This window comes from Aythya marila (genome assembly GCF_965140915.1).
Source record: "Aythya marila genome assembly, chromosome: 2".
In the NCBI taxonomy this organism is placed as follows: domain Eukaryota; kingdom Metazoa; phylum Chordata; class Aves; order Anseriformes; family Anatidae; genus Aythya; species Aythya marila.
Window position 1 is genome coordinate 61,743,460 of NC_139043.1, and position 16,406 is coordinate 61,759,865.

At 34.1% G+C, this 16,406-nt stretch overlaps 1 protein-coding gene across 9 annotated transcripts in view; it reads left to right on the top strand.

The window, feature by feature from the left end:
- The window catches only part of BBS9 (Bardet-Biedl syndrome 9), a 323,372-nt gene that overhangs the window by 87,805 nt on the left and 219,161 nt on the right, over positions 1-16,406 (top strand). For 6 of the 9 annotated variants that reach the window (XM_082752904.1, XM_082752907.1, XM_082752906.1 and 3 more), the window contains 2 exons: positions 870-1,042; positions 3,355-3,507. In XM_082752904.1, coding sequence (XP_082609030.1) covers positions 870-1,042; positions 3,355-3,507 — 326 coding nt within the window. Of the gene's footprint in view, positions 1-869; positions 1,043-3,354; positions 3,508-5,239; positions 5,343-9,362; positions 9,415-16,406 lie in introns of those variants that run through there. The other 3 variants (XM_082752910.1, XM_082752909.1, XM_082752911.1) reach the window with 3 other exon arrangements.

Sequence of the window (16,406 nt, forward strand, 5' to 3'; positions counted from 1 at the left end):
TATGGACTAGAAACAGAACAGAAAAAAGATCTCATCCAATTAGCTTGATAATTTGAAATTCGCTAAAATGTGATAAGTTGAGTCAACTTGTTGGGACAGAGAACAGAGGCTAACTGAACTTTTTGTTTTCACTTCAATTTATATTAACGTTTTCATCTCTCTACTACTGCATTGGAGTTAAGTATAGAAATAACAAAACTGAATATTGTTGTCTATGACTACTGAATGAGTAATGATTTCCTATTGAAAGATATCCTAAGAGGTAGAGATATAATAAAAATTATATTAGTGACTGTATTGTCTGAGAAGACAATAACTGTGTTTTCAAAAGGCATTCAAGCTTTTATTTGAAGTAAATTTGGTTTGTTACAACTATTATCTGCTGCTCAGGATGCTGTGCTTCTCCTATGGTCCAAAGTGAATTGAACCTGACTTTGCCTTAAGCCCACAGCAAAACTTGTTCAGACTGTGCTATGGAAGAGAATGAAGACAACCTGTTGTTATAGCTTAATATCATCCAGTAATTCTTGTTTCCCTATTGTGGTAATTCTTCATAGTTATTTGCACTTTATAAACAGAGTGCACCAACACTCTGGAGTAAGTAGTCCTAAAGCTATGTACTCATTCTGTGCTACAAAATTGCCTGTTAAAGTTAGCATAAAGTAGAGGGTATTTAGGACTGACACCAATAAAATAAAAGTATTTATTTAATGCTAATGAGCATGTATCTCCTACTAAAATCTCTAATACAAACTTTGAATGTATTGATAATGTTAGTTAAATTCCCATGTATTTTCGATGTTGCGTAGTGGATGTATACAGCTTAAATGTGTTCATTATTAGTCTTGTATTTGTTCTTGTTTTCAAAGAACGATATAGGATCCAGAGTGATCAGTTAGAAGACCTTTGGCTAATAACAAAAGAGCTCACTCTTCGACTGGAAGAACATTTCAAAAAGCAAAATTGCAAAGACTTTGCGTATACCTTTTCAGGTTCAATTCCCCTACAAGAATACTTTGAACTAATTGATCGACATTTTGAGGTATGTTACATAGTGTGTGATTCTACTAGTTCAAAATTATTTGTGTGCTGGTACTAAGAATAATCAGTTTAAAACTGTATAATGATCACAGGTGCACAGCCATTTGTCTTTCAGAAAATATAATGCATTTAAGCATAGTGCTGGAAAAAGTGTTGTTGTACATTTTTTAACATATGGATATATGGGCATACACCTTGCCTCTGAAGCAGCCCTTGTGATTGGGAGAGTATATGTAGCTACTGTATAGTCTGCAAATTATACAAATTATGGAACTAGTATTTGCCCTTCTGTTCACTAGCTGTACAGGAGCCATGGGTTCTTTATTGACTAACATCCTGTTAATTGTAAAGCTATTTTTGAAACTTGTCCTTAGTTTTAGGCTATTCTATGATAATGAACCCATGAGCATCTATTTTGGCTGAATCATCCCTGTAATTATGCAGAAAGTCCCTACACACACACACACACACACACACACACACACACACACACACCAAAACAAAAATAAAACAACAGCAACTAGAAAAACAAGAACAAAACATACAAGAAACAAAAAACCCTGACTGCCCTTGTGGAAGTAGAAGGCTTTAAGAGGTTTACCAGACCAGATACAACATATACATAATTATTTTCTCCTGTCTGTTTGGTCATGCAGATGACAGCGAAAACATTCTAATAGTTAACTTGTAGAAATAGTTGATAATGTATATGCGCTCTTTCCCTTCTGTTCTGCCTTCTTTCCAGTAACAAAAGGAAACAGTTATTTGAAAATTTCTATTAGTTTAAACTCATGTAATGGGCAAAAGTATAAATATATATGTAAGAGTGAGAAACACTGTTCAGTGTTCTTTCATGCTGCCACTTCTGTGAGGTGGAGCCATCATTATACAGACATGGTTGTTTTGGATAGATGTAGAGATTTTTAATGAAACAATCTAGGCCCAGGCTTGTCTCTCAGGCTTATGAGTAGTTCTCATGTTCTGAGTTTCAAATTCTATGAAAGAATAGAGTTGGCTTTATTTTATGCATTTTTTTGTTGTTTACTTTTTCTAATGGCTGGTATTGTAGTAATACCTTAACTATATATAATCAGAACATAGGCTTCATTAGATTGTGTCACATGCATAGATATATTGTGGGTTGGAATATTGGTGTGATCACTGTAGTGGTAAGTTAGGATCTAATTAGTTTGCAACTGGCTATTTTGAAGTTTCTGAAATTTTAAAATAATTATATTCTGAAAATTTTATACTCCAAGAAAAATGGTCTGTTAAGGGGATCCTGATGTTCCATCCCTTTTTTGGCAAGCTTGGAACAGTATTACCTGAGATGTCCCCTTTTTCCTTCTCCTTCTAGAAGAGCTGCAGTTCTTTTAGCTTGCCTGGAAGTCCTTTGTAATCATGTACTGATGGAATAGTATATTTGCTTATTTTTTAAAAAAATCTGTTTTCTAAATTTAGGAGATTTCTAATTTGGAGACACTATAAAATAAATACGTCACAATGTATCTTGAAAGCTGCATGTCTTGAAATGTTTTTTTCTGATAATTTTTGCCAGTTACAGCATGTACAGAGGATATTACCTTGAGGACTCAGCTTTCTGAAAGAAACCCACTTTTATTAGTGATTTTTGTCTTAAAGGTATATAGCAGAAAATAGATGGTTATAAAGATAAAATAGGAATTTTATTATCTGGGCACTTGATATATGATATTGCTCAAAGTTTTGTGAACATTTTAATAAAGTTAGTTGCTGTACCTGATCAATATATATATATAAAATTAATAAGAATTTCACTTTAGATATAGAAGTCATTCAGTCAGTGAAGAATTTAGTGCTTTTATTCATGCTTAAGGGAATAACCATTTACATTCTACAGCAATGAGTAACAAGTCTAATATGCCATGTGTATGAGCCACAGTGCATGAAATTGAGGAGAAAACCTGAGATACTGGTGTTGAAATTTCATTCTTTTTTGGTAGTCTTTTTGATGAGATACTTAGGCATTAACACACCTTGTTATTTCTTTTGGCAATTATTTTTGACTTCAGTGGCAAATGATGATTCCTGAAAATGTTAAAAAGTTTTATGATGAATATGAAATTAACCACATCAATATGAAATTGGTATAAACAACATATTAATACTTGAATAAATATACACACTATCAAGAATTTTACTATCATTCATATTCATATCTGAGAAAATACACACACTCAAGAATTTTACTCTCATTCTCTCATTTCATATGGAATGGGCAGATACGATGTATATGACCTGTAATGTGAATTCTTGAAAACCATTAAATTGCAGCTGCGCTTGAATGCAGAAAAATTCCGTGAGCTGTTATCTGAGAGGGCTGTACAATTTAGAGCTATCGAGAGACGATTGCTGACACGATTCAAAGACAAAACTCCTGCTCCTCTTCAACATCTGGACACCTTGCTAGAAGGAACATTCAGAGAGGTCAGTACAGTTTGATTATGAACCTAACCTTTCTTTATGATGTTGGTAAAACTTAGCTTCAAGCATATAAGCTATGCTTTCCTGGTTACATTTATCTTCCAAAGACCAGGAAGCAGTAATTTGTTTAACCTGATATTCCCTGTAAGTTTCCAGATGATATGAAATAGTTTTATTTAATCTGTGACCACAGAATTTTTACTCCTAGGTCACACCAGCTTGACAGCACATCATTCTTTCCTAACTGATGTTGATAGTGTAAATATTTTATAGTTCATGTGAAAATATTTTATAGTTCATAGCTTATGTAAATATTTTATGGTACACTGTAAACTGGTGGAACGGTTTGGCTGGTGTAATATTCACAACAAAATTTTCTGAGGCTAAGTCCTTTCTTAGATGTTACTTTGTGCATTTTTTACTTTTCTGTTAGACAGTCCAATTTTTACTTTTTAACATGCCTTGTTAGAGGAGCTGAGACACAATTAGATTGCTAGCTAGAAATGAGATTTACGCACTGTGGTGTATCAGGACAATTCAAAAATTAAGACAGGAAAAATATTTTTACTGTTTGGTTTATGAAAACCTCTCTGTAAATTACAGAAAACTTCATTTCCATTTATGGTTAGACATAAGAGAAATATGCCTTCTTTTATATATTCAAGGCCAGGTTAGATGGAGCTTTGAGCAACCTGGTCTAGTGGGTTGGAATAAGATGATCTTTAAGGTTATTTCAAACCCAAACCCTTCTATGATTCTGTCTTTAATGAGTCAACTATGAGATGGTGTAAGTTTGAGAGTGTTTTTTAATTTTTATTTTTTTACTTTAAAAAATACTAGGTGTTGTTAACACATAGATGGTTAACACTTTAAAATGGCACAACTAAGTAATCCCTAAAGATCAACAAAAGTGGGTCTCTTGAGCCTGCTTTTGCTATGCAGAACTGTTACCTTTAAACTTAAATCAACCAAGATGTTCTTGACAATTTCTTGAATTAAAGATTGGTTCTAGGAATATGACAAAAATCAGGTAGTTAAAATGCATATTTTGGGAGTATATCTGAAAGGTCCTTCAAACCAAAATTAGATGGGTCATCTTTTTAAAAATTACCTTTTTTTTTTTTTTTTTTTTTTTTTTTGTAGTTGAATGAGAAAGAGGGAAAAGATTTATTTCTAGAGGATAAATGTTTATATTTTTCAATATTAGTTAAAATTTGATTTTAGGCAAGCTCAGATTTTTCTTGGTAGATTCCTTTTGTTATTTTGTTTTGTTCTTGAATTCCCTTGTAACAAAGAAATGTTATTACAAACAAAAGTGTAGTAAAATAGTAATTACCATAGGGATCCCAACATTGTATACATTGCTTTGGAAGTGAGCACTGTGGTAGGACTTAATATTGTCTCTTTGCTGCTTGGGCGAAATGAAATTGCTTGGTAATTTCCTGTGTTAGAAAAGACCTTGTTTTCTTTTTTAAAAGTCTTTAGCATCTTCTGTCTTTGCTTGAACAAGTATTTCTAATGCAAATATTTGAAGTATTCAAAATATGGAACATCTTTTTTCACTAAAGAAGGTATAATGAGGCTGGATAAATATAAACAGTATAAAGTCTCACTCCAAAAATTATTTAAGTTGTAGTCTTTTTGACATAGAAATTACTATTGTTGTATTTTTGAGGCTACTGCTTTTCATAGGAATTGTTAGAAAAAAAAATCATCTGTTTTTCTTTTGGGAAAGTTGTCTGATATGAGGACCATAGTTCTGTTCTTTATTTTTTTCGATGGAGAATGTATTCAGTGAAGAAATGATCCATACCCCACGGAAGTAAGTAGCATGGCTCCTGTTTGCTTCAGAGGAATTTGGATTGAACTCTGAATGTAAGTGGTGTCAAAGTTTTAGGGGCATTGTAATAAAATTGGTATGATAAGTCCTACAATTAAATACTTTCAGTGTTGGAATAAAACTTGGTTCCTTTTCCATCTAACACCACTGTCTGAGAACATCATGCCTTATGCCAAAAACTTTTATAATGAGGAGAAAAAAAAAAAGCATATTTTTCATATTTTTTCACTGAAGTAATTGTTTTGTACAAAAGAAAGGTATTTTCTACATTGGGTTTTGCGGTCAGAAAGAAAATGTGCATGTTTTGCTTTTATAGCGTACTCCAAACCTTGTCGTCTAGAGCAGGAAAGAATTTCCAGTTAACATGAATATCTGTTTGTTTCACTCAGTCTCCAGGACTTGGGTTCTATGAGTTGCATTCTTGATCAAATAATTACTATAATTTATATATATTTCTTTTAAATGAAGCTGTAATGATATAACCTCTCCTAATTCAACCTGATGTAAAGATGTCTCATACTGCTTCCCTTATTTCCTTTCATCAGAACAGTTATACTGAAGTTATAACCTTTGTGTGAACAGGCTTTTTAACACAAATCTAACAATCACAAATGTTTAACTCATGTAGCTTCACTGCCTGTTTGATACCTATTTAAAATGTATTCTGTGTAGTTCTTTCTTTGCCAAACTACAAATTTTTATAATGAATTGCTGAACTCATTTGAATTTTATAGCTGTAGTTGACTGTAAATGTTAGTTTTCAGATTTTCAACTCAATCAAGTATAAATTGTTTGTGTGGTATGTGAGTAGAGATACAAGTCAAAGCCATTGATGCCGAGGCCAAGAAAATAAATCAAGCTGCATTTATTTCTCTTGTAAAAATAATTTCTATTTACAAACTATTTTTTTTTATATATCTTCTTGTACATGACCAAGAAGGCAGGATGTATTCAGTGCTACAATAAAGTTGCAAATGTATTGTAAGGAAACTGTAGCCTTACTTTTAATCTTCACAGTAAAGGTGAAACAGGCATTGATGTGTGCAGTGATGAAAGACTTCTTTTGTTTTTATACTCCTTTTCAGTATTTTATTCTAGAACTCATCTTTATGAATTAACCGTATATGTCAATATAGATTTGAGTTTTACAGCAGTTAACAAATAGTGACATATGGTGTTCTGTTTTGGAAGGAAAAGAAAAGCTATTTTATATATAGTAACTGTGTATATTGGTAAAAGGAAATGTCATTATTGTGATGTTTGAGTGATTTGTAGGAAGAACCTATCAACATAGCGGAAAATAAGTTTTCGATAGATGCTATTTGTGTGACTATGTACTACAATTTCTTGAGCTTTGGTTTAAAAAACAACAACAACAAAAAACAAGGCAACTGGATGTGCTGCTAGCTCTTGTTCTAAAAATGAGATGAATTTACAAATGAACAGTAGTTGAGGTTACATAGGCTTTTTCAGTTTAAAGGACTTGGAATATAAAATAAGATTGCAGCAAATTGCATGGTAGCTGCTGTAAACAGTATGTACTTTATACAATGTTCTCTTAGTAGAGACATGTTATTGCTTGAAAGTGTAAGTTAATGGTCTTTAATCTCTACAGTGTGTTTTCTGTCATATTATAGAATCATAGTTTGGCAGCTGCTGCAGGTGCTTGCCTTGAAATTATAATTTTCATGCATTGACTCTTGACATACATTATTGGGGTTTCCAGGTACAATTTGGAATTTACAATAGGGGTCATAAGAATCACTCTATTTCAACCCATGTAGATTATAACCTAGTGAATCGAAGCAGTACCAGGCATGTTTAGTTGTAAAGCATTTAAACCAGTTACTATGTTTAGAAGATAAGTGCAGTTATATTCCTCTTAGAGAAAGAAGAGAAGGGATGGATTTGAAATGTGGGGCGGAGTTCTCCTAGGGCACTGTTGCTTAGCCAATTTTAAGTTCTTGAACTGTTCAATCTTGTCTCAGATTCATGTTTTAAGTTTTTTAAAAAATATGTAATGACTGAGCAAGCTCCTATATATTGTGTTATACTACAATAAAATGTAGGAAGATTAAGACAAATGACGAAGCAAATAGGTTTGTCCTATATTCCCAAACTTGTAGTAAACCTAGGTCCCTTCCTGTTCTTTGATGCAACTGTTGCACAATACCTTAGGTCTTCCCATGTTCTAAGGCTTCTTTGTCACACCCCCTTAAAACTGCTAACCCTTTTGTGTTTTCTAATACTGAAATCTCAACTATTATCCATGGCCCCAGCAGCCCAGCACCACCAGCTGCTATTTGTGTGCAAGTTGTCAAGCCAATGCACTATTGTTGACTGGCAGTAGCCATACAGAGAAGATAGATAATGTGAAGATTCTTGACCTTGTCTCAGTGGAACTATTAATAGTGTTTGCACTCCCAGTCTGCTAAATAAATAAATAAATAAATAAATATAGGAACTTAATGATTTCTGGGTCTTTGTTTCATTGTAAAATTTATTAGTGGACATTGCAAAAAACAGTTGCTAGGAGTGGGCAGACAGAACAAGTTTGACATAAGCGGTCAGCACAGTTACGTAACCTTAGAAAATAAGGCTTTATAACTAGCTGGTTCCTTATTTTTTGATTGGTGACACATTTCAGCTTTTCTTTAAGGCACTTCATCATTTGAGTATGTCTTGCCATTAATAAAGAGGGCCTAACATGCTTTTCAATACAGATCTGCTAGTACTAATTGAAGCTACAATTTTCTTCCCTTTTTTCTTGTAATTCATCTATTGTGTCGTGATCATGTTATTTATATTATTACTGAAAAGCTTGTCTCACAGAAATACCTGGCTGCAAGCAGCAATAATATGGCTTTCAACGCAGTTCTCAGATACTGCTCCATAAACAATTAGTTGTCCAGTTCATTCTGCTTTCTTTGGTATATAGCCTGTGTCTGTCTTGGCTGGTCTTGGTCTTGTATCTTAAGTCTGCATATGAATTGCAGCTTGAAGAAATTAATGCATATAGGAATTTTTCGTTTAAAAATTCTTGCTTGAAATAAGGGAACAAAGTATTCAGTGTCCTTCCATTTTTGGAGAGGTGGTTGTATGTTTGTGTTTACAGGGAAAAAGAAGAATTATCTTATTTTACAGTTGTGAGGAGTTTTCGTCCTGCTGCTGCTGATCATGCATGTTGGATTCTCTTCATTCTGGTTGTGATCCAACAGGAATGTTGAAATCTTGTAAAACAGTATCTAAACTATTAAAATACTATGTGCCAGTTCTTGTCCATTTTATAATATTTTTTGATAACTATCAGGTGAAAATTAGTTTTGGGTGTAAATCATTATGACATCAGAAATAACCAGTTGAATCTGAATTGTATCTTCTGAATTGTATGATTTTCTCCTTGAAATTTTGGTACTTCAAGTGAAAACGAGTATTCCAGTTAATAGTTGACGAATATCCACATGTAAGCATGTTATGTCCTTCTTGTCCAACACATATAATCAGTTTTCAGAAAAGACAGCCGATTTAAACCAGTATTATTACAGCGAGCCTGATTTATAAGACATGGGATTTTGCCTCAATATTTAAGGGCTTGCCTTTGTGAGTGGGGACCAAGTGATATGTATTTGATTCACCGGAATTCCACGTGAGCTACATATGAATGAAATGACACGGGTACAAAGCTCCCAGATGGCAAAGTTGAGCAAAAATTGTACTAATACACCTACAGCACAACACTAATATAGTTATGTGGCTCCCAGATTGGAGATGATTCATGATTTCCCATTTTAGAACAGGAGTGGAACAGCTTTTGAACTCTCCACACCCTTTTCTGCAGACATGCTTAGACATTGAGCTTAGTGATATGGTTTAGTGAAGGACTTGTTAGTTTTACGTTAGAGGCTGGGCTAGGTGATCTTGGAGGTCTCTTCCAACCTAGACGATTCTGTGATTCTGTGCTCTTTTTCTGAGCTGTTGGGTGTTCTAACAGAATTGTCGATGCTCTCTCTTTCTTTAGGCACATGTCTCTAGGCACATGCTTTAGGTTCAATCCCAGAAACTCATGCTCAGAGGTTTCCAGAATTGACTTACCTCAAACTTGTGTCAGCATTTCCAGCTTTGCCCAGGTGCACGTACTTAGTTTCCCCACTGTTGAAGGTATGTATATTTGATACTTAAGGAAATCAAAATTAAATTCTGTGGATGAGTTTTTAAATGTGCATGTGTACACACATGCATTTTGTTGTATGGTAACATGAAACATACAAATATGTGAAAAACAGTGCAATCCTAAATGGAAGTTTCTGACTTATTTTCATCTCTTCAGTGAGAGGTTTTGATCTTGTCACTGCTTTTTGAAAGGAAACATCAATCTCCCCTCTTTGTCTTCATTCTATTAGCTTCTTTCCTTTTCTTTTTCCACTCTTGGAAATAAGATTTCCCTCAGCTACCAAAGGACTCCTCCTTTTGACTTTAGGTCTGTTATTCTTGGGACTTGATTCCAGACTCACCTTATTGAACTGACTCCCTATAATCAGTCTTTTTTTTTTTTTTTTTAATTATTTTGTTTTGTTTTGTTTTGTTTTAGGGAACTGGAGGTCCTCCAGGTTAGTGATCCTTGATGGTTTCAGGCTGTTAGCTGCCTGTTAGATGCAGTAATTTCTTTAGATATTTCCACAGTGATTTCGGCACAAAGATGTGGAGTATATCGAAGGCAAATACCTACATCTAGGAGGGCAGTAGAAAATTTATAGGCAGTAATACAAAAATGATACGTTTGTGTACGTGTCTGTACATACATATATATGTGTACATATGCATAATTTGTCAAACCTTTAGTCTTCAGAATTGTTCCTGAATGTATTTTCAGCATTGCATATCATAAATAAAAGCTAACATTTTGCTTCCATGATAGGTGAACCAACAGTTCTAGCACTTAATATACTAAAAAAATAAACAAACATCTTCCCATTTTTCTCTTTACCTTACATCCATCTACTGATTTAGGAAGCTGTGCTCTTAATTTCTGTTCTCTGATCTGCTACAGAGGTGTAATACCAATTAAGTATGGGCATTATTTTGGGCATTTTTATGGACAAAAAATAGGAATTTGTGTTTACTCAAATATATATTTGTACATATATTTGAGTAAACATACATACATAAATACATACATACATTTGAGTAAACACAATTTCCTATTTTTTTAAAACCATGAGTGCTGTTCATTGCAGTATTTTAACACTTGCAGTGCATAGAGCACTTCAGTTGTTGGTGATTTGTGGTTAGTAGCAACTAAAACTCATTATGCTCTATTCACTAAAACACACTTAGAGTGTCATTAAAGGTCCATTAACTCTTTGTTCAAGCCTCTTAGCTCCTTTCCTTGCTTATTAATCAGTTGATAAAAATCTCAAAACTGATCATTAGTGATTGAGTATTCACTCAAGAGTTGCACTTCTGACACACATGGCCTCAGGAACTCGACATTTTGGAAATGATTCATTGCTTGATTAGTAAGGACTTTTACCTCAAAGCAAAACCATTAGGGTTTATCATGCATGACTCAAAGGCTATATATCACACCCGCTCCTGTAATAGTCATTTTCCCCAGATAATGTCAGTGAGAACTACACCCATAGTATAAATTAGTTCTTTTTGGCTTAAATAAATATGCTGTTCTTTGGAGGAGTTATATTTAACTTCTCGTTTTATTGCTGTTTCTGCTAAATGTAGGTGGTTGTAGTTGGCTCTCCTCTCCTCTCCTCTCCTCTCCTCTCCTCTCCTCTCCTCTCCTCTCCTCTCCTCTCCTCTCCTCTCCTCTCCTCTCCTCTCCTCTCCTCTCCTCTCCTCTCCTCTCCTCTCCTCTCCTCTCCTCTCCTCTCCTCTCCTCTCCTCTCCTCTCCTCTCCTCTCCTCTCCTCTCCTCTCCTCTCCTCTCCACAGCCACTAAAAGTAACTTATTGGCTATTACTTATAATACAAATTCTCTATTTTACTTATTTATCTTTAATATTGGAATACTTACAAGGTCATCAAAGCCCCTTTTTATTTGAAGATGTATTCCAAAACTGTCTGAACGTAGTTAGCTTGGGAAGCATATATTGAGATTGCTGGCACAACTCTTCTGTATGAGTCTACTTGCTCCAGCGAGGGATAGTCTTCTCTTAAGATCAACCAATTTGTGGGACAAACAGGTAAAACTGATGCTCGTATCTTTAGCAATGCATAATGCATGAGGGATCTCTGTAGGGACTAAAATAACTTGTGGGTCTTTGAGTGAAAATGGAACAGTTTGGCTGCAATTCCCAGAGAAAGGAATAGTGATACGTCTTATTAATTTGAAAGAAATCTTTCTCATCTTTTCTTCTGAAATACAGTGTATCAGATACCTGTACTGAAGCTTAAATTATTGCTAGGCTCTCATAGGGAAAAATGTTCTCTATAGACAAGAGAGAAAATGATAAGCAGTAGCGGAAACAAAACTAGAATAATAAAAAAACCAAACAAACCACACATACAGTGTTCATAGAAGGATGGAAAACCCTACTATTTCATGCTCCTTAGAAAGTTTTTCTGGGTCAGCCCTGTAATTATGCAGTATAACAGCAATATAGTTGAGAACAACTAGGGAGTGTAGGTGATGAAAGATATGATGGCTTTGCAGTTTGCATACATGATCTTTGTGAAATAGCCCATTACAGTTTGGTGACCCAGATGTGATTAACTGTTAGGCAAATACCAAACTATTATCAGTTTTGGTTAATTTCTGCGCACAGTACTAAGAATGCTTTTGGCAGCTTCTGATATATTTTTTACAGTTTTATTTTGAATGACTATTATACTTGTGTTTACCAGCATGTGCACAGGTGCTGTGCCTTCAGGTAGCTGAAATAACATATCAAACTAGATCATCTTCTGGTGTAGCTCGCAATGAGTTATACTTATTCTGTTATAATAAGTTATTCTTATTCTATACTGATACTGATTTCTTTGAATTATGGAATATTATAATTGTGCATTGTGGTTGGATGACAAGTATATGTTGCTTTAAAATTCATGCCAAGTAAATATTTCAGAAACTTTAATACTCTGATGTAGTGAAATATCAGAGTTCTTTATGCTTCATCATATCAATTTATATGTTTGTTATTACTAATGATTGACTACTCAAAAGAGGGAGGGATACAGAAGTACTGTGTAATTTAATAGCATTTTACTCCAAATTCTGACTTAAACACACACATGCACACTACCAATAACAGGAAAAACAAACAGCAAAACCTCCTAAAGAAAGCTGGGAGTTAACTGGTTGGTAGCTGATCTGACTACTGTATATACTCATCTAATGCTTGAAGATCTTGGTGCGGGTTAAGTATTGAACTGGAGTTGGTTGCTGTCCTATATTTTAGTGCAAACCCAGGAAGACTAAGTTGTTTTGTCTGTGAACTGATTCTGAAATCACTTTACATCAAGCCCTACAACCACTTATTCCTATTAACACGAAGAAACTGAGCATCTAAATCACAGTTCTGTTGATCTTGGGCACTCTTAAAGGTGTAACATTTAACTTAGCCACTGATGATAGCTGGCCCAAAATGACTTATATGAGTCACCTGATGGGCTGATGTCTGAGCTTGGAGTAGACACATGACACTGTGTCATGACGACTTGCTCATCACAGTTCTTGGCTCTGTCTGGTGCATCTAATGCTGCTTATGTGTTCATTGCACTCTCCTAATCAGTTGAGTTAGCATTCTGACTGGTGTCACTTACTAGAGGAAGTATAGTAGTGGGCTTTGGGTTATTGGAGAAAAAAATAATAATTCTAATTGTAAATATATATATATAAATAATTAAAAATCTAATCTGTATAAACACTTTATTAAAACAAAAATGTTCTGTTTCTTTGTCTTGGATATTCCTTTCAGTCAGCACAATCTCAGCTCAGCTGCTGCTCTAGTTACCACCTCTGTGAGGAAAAATGTAACTTGTGTGGTCATTTTCCCAATTTAGATCTTTTTAGTAAAAGGTAAAGTTTATATTGGAGCTGAAGTGCTGGTTAAATCTGTAAATTGACAAAAACAAAGGGGAATAGAACTCTTTTCTCTATATATTCTTGCCAGTTGGCATCTCAGATCTGTTTTATGTTTCAGTTGTGCTTAGCTACTACCTTCCAGTTAGTATTTAGTTAGTATTTATACATTGTGAGGCCTTTAATTATTCTATTGTGGATAATTTAAACCAGTATGGAAAAGGTGGTTAATGCAAGAAAAGTTGGTGTAATGAGCTGAGAAGGTCAGAAGTCAGGAAGCAAGAGGATAGCAATGATAAGTATCATTACTTTGTAGTTACTATTTTAAGGTTTTTGTGAAATGAAATGCTCCATCCCTTCTGCTTACCTTGAGTTCTTTGAAGTTTTGTGGTTGCCAGTTTCTCGGTATAGTATTGGTAATGTAGAGTGGATACAGCGTTGGAGTTACTTAGATGTAAAGTTAAATATCTGCTTGAGCCCATTGTTGGATGGAGGGTGAGTGCGTTCAGATCTTGAGGTAGTAGGCTTTGACTGCAAATTCTTCTATATCTTTTTTTTTTTTTCCTTCTTCCAAAAAGCCTTCTGGTCAACCTAGAGAATATTATGCATGAGTACTGAAGACTGTGCTTGCCAGTTCAAATTCCTATGACATGGGATGGAAAGGTGGAAAAAAAGACATTATGTTTCAAAGAAACTGGATGTCTTAAAGTGTATTTTTAAAAAGATTGTTCCTTTTCCCTTTGGGAAATTTGAAAGCATTTGGTATGGATAACATTTTTATCTTGTTCGTTGTTTATACTCTTTATGCCAATCGACTTAGAAAAAGGAACACCTATTAAAGGCCTCTGAATTTGTAGTCTTTCATGTTACAATGCGTCTATTTACTGCTGTCAGTAGGCTCGTAATATATTTAGCTTGAAGAGGTTAACAAGCATACCTTGGAGTGTTACTTTTATTTTCTGTTCTGTGACACTTAGCAAAATCCCATTATACAATTGAGTAGTATTATAATGTTAAAATGTTAATTTGTTCTGCATTCCGTTAAAATTGGATTTTTTTTCTTGTGCATTGGCCCATGCGTTTTGTATAAAACCTATAATTTAAACACTGCACCATAGAAATGTCCTAAATTAGTAACCTTTTGCCTTTGCTACCTTAATTACATCTCATTATTTAGTACTTAAAGAGCAACCTCTAGCTATTGGTTAAATATTTGCTAGCTAATTAGATTTGTCATGTTAAAGAAAACAGTAGCCTTTGCCTCTGTCCTAATTTGAATGGGGCTTCAGAGTTTTGAGAAAACTTTCTTCCATACTTTTCTGGAGGAAAAATGAACTTTTTGCATTTTCCTTTTTTTTTTTTTTTTCTTTCTTTTTTTCTTTCCCCATTTCTTTTTAACGAGCATGTAACCATCCATTATCTGTCTATTACATTTCAGTAGACAGTTGCCAGTCTGTCTTAAGATATATATTTTAGAAAAGGTTGTTCTGTCTCAGTATATTATTGTATGTCTTCTAGGTACATTTATTCCTTTCAGCTTTTATGAGTATCGGATACACTCAATTTCTTTTCTTTTTATTGTAGAAACAAATATGAAGCAGATTAGTTGCTGGCTACTAATAGCTGTCTTTCAGACTTTTTTTATACCTCTTCCCAGAAACAAGTCTGTGATGTTTGAGCAAATTCATAAGGAATATGATTCATTAAAACATCTGCTAAACCGTGTTTTCTGATAAATGTAAGGATTGTCTTTCTCTCTCTCTCTCTCTCTTTTTTTTTTTTTTAAATTTTGTATGGACATTCTATGCTACAGAAGTTATGAACAGTTTATAGCTTGACTTAATCTTCAATGTTTTATCCAAATGTACTGGCTTGTATTATTTTTGCATTTTATTTTACTTTTTTCATTTTCTCCGTTGTATAAAAGCATGTGAATGGATTGTGGTTCATAATTGCAACTAGTAAGAATTCTGTGATGTGAAATTACCTCTAATTTGCAAAAGATATCTTGCATCATTTCCTGCCTTTCTTTTCTTCTGAGATCCACAGTAGTGGAAACTTGTCTACAATAGTTTTTCTGTCTGACTCGACTCCTAGCCAGTCATTCACATCAGTACGTAACTACTGTTCCCCTTGTATAGTTCTCAATCTGTTGCCTCACACTCTCCATTTGCTTTTGGAAGCCTAGTGTCTCCAATTAGTTTGTTCACCTATTCTTCATATATATATTTTGTTGCACTTCAGATTAAAAAAGAGTGGCATGGTTGCAAACTGAAGTACAACTCTCCATTTGTGTTTATTGTTGTAACATCACCGACCTTTTATTTTTAAAAAAACATTGGAGACAAATGGAGAAAAATGTGTTAATACAAGTTTTCAACTTGCTCATGTATTTTTCTTCTGTCGGAAGAACAGAGAAACATTTGATCTCTAGTGTATTAACTTGGTTACTATGAAAAATAATGTCATTTTGAAATCTTTTTTTTTTTTTTTTTTTTTTTTTTTTCTTCTTCTTTTTTATTTCTCCCATTGGAAGTGTAGGGGGGAAGAAGGATGTAGTGGCAGGGAATGCCAACAGTGCAATTCCAGAGAAACAGGTTGGCCTGACCAGTTTTGGGCTAAGTACATTAACCTTTGAAGTAGTTAGTTTCTCTAAAAACTTTTTTCATGTTTCCTGTTTCCTTTGTCACTGTATAGATTCTATATTGCTGGAAGCTTTGAAGCCATTAATTTACTATTCATGTGAGGGTATTGACTGTATTTATTCTTATTTTCAAATTCAACAAGGCAATCTGTAAAGGTAATGATTATCCAAGAGGCTCCGTTGTTCTTCGGGAAAAAAAATAATCTATGGAAAACTTTTCCTGAGAGGAGTTCTTGAGATTTATGTGGATTACAGAGTATTAAGAAGGGCCATTCCTTAATTTTCTTTCCAAGCTAAAATGCCAAGACACAATTTTAGCAGGTATTAGTAAAAATTGAAAAGTATGTTTTGTGTTCTGGGACTGGTGCCAACATCTGTATTTGC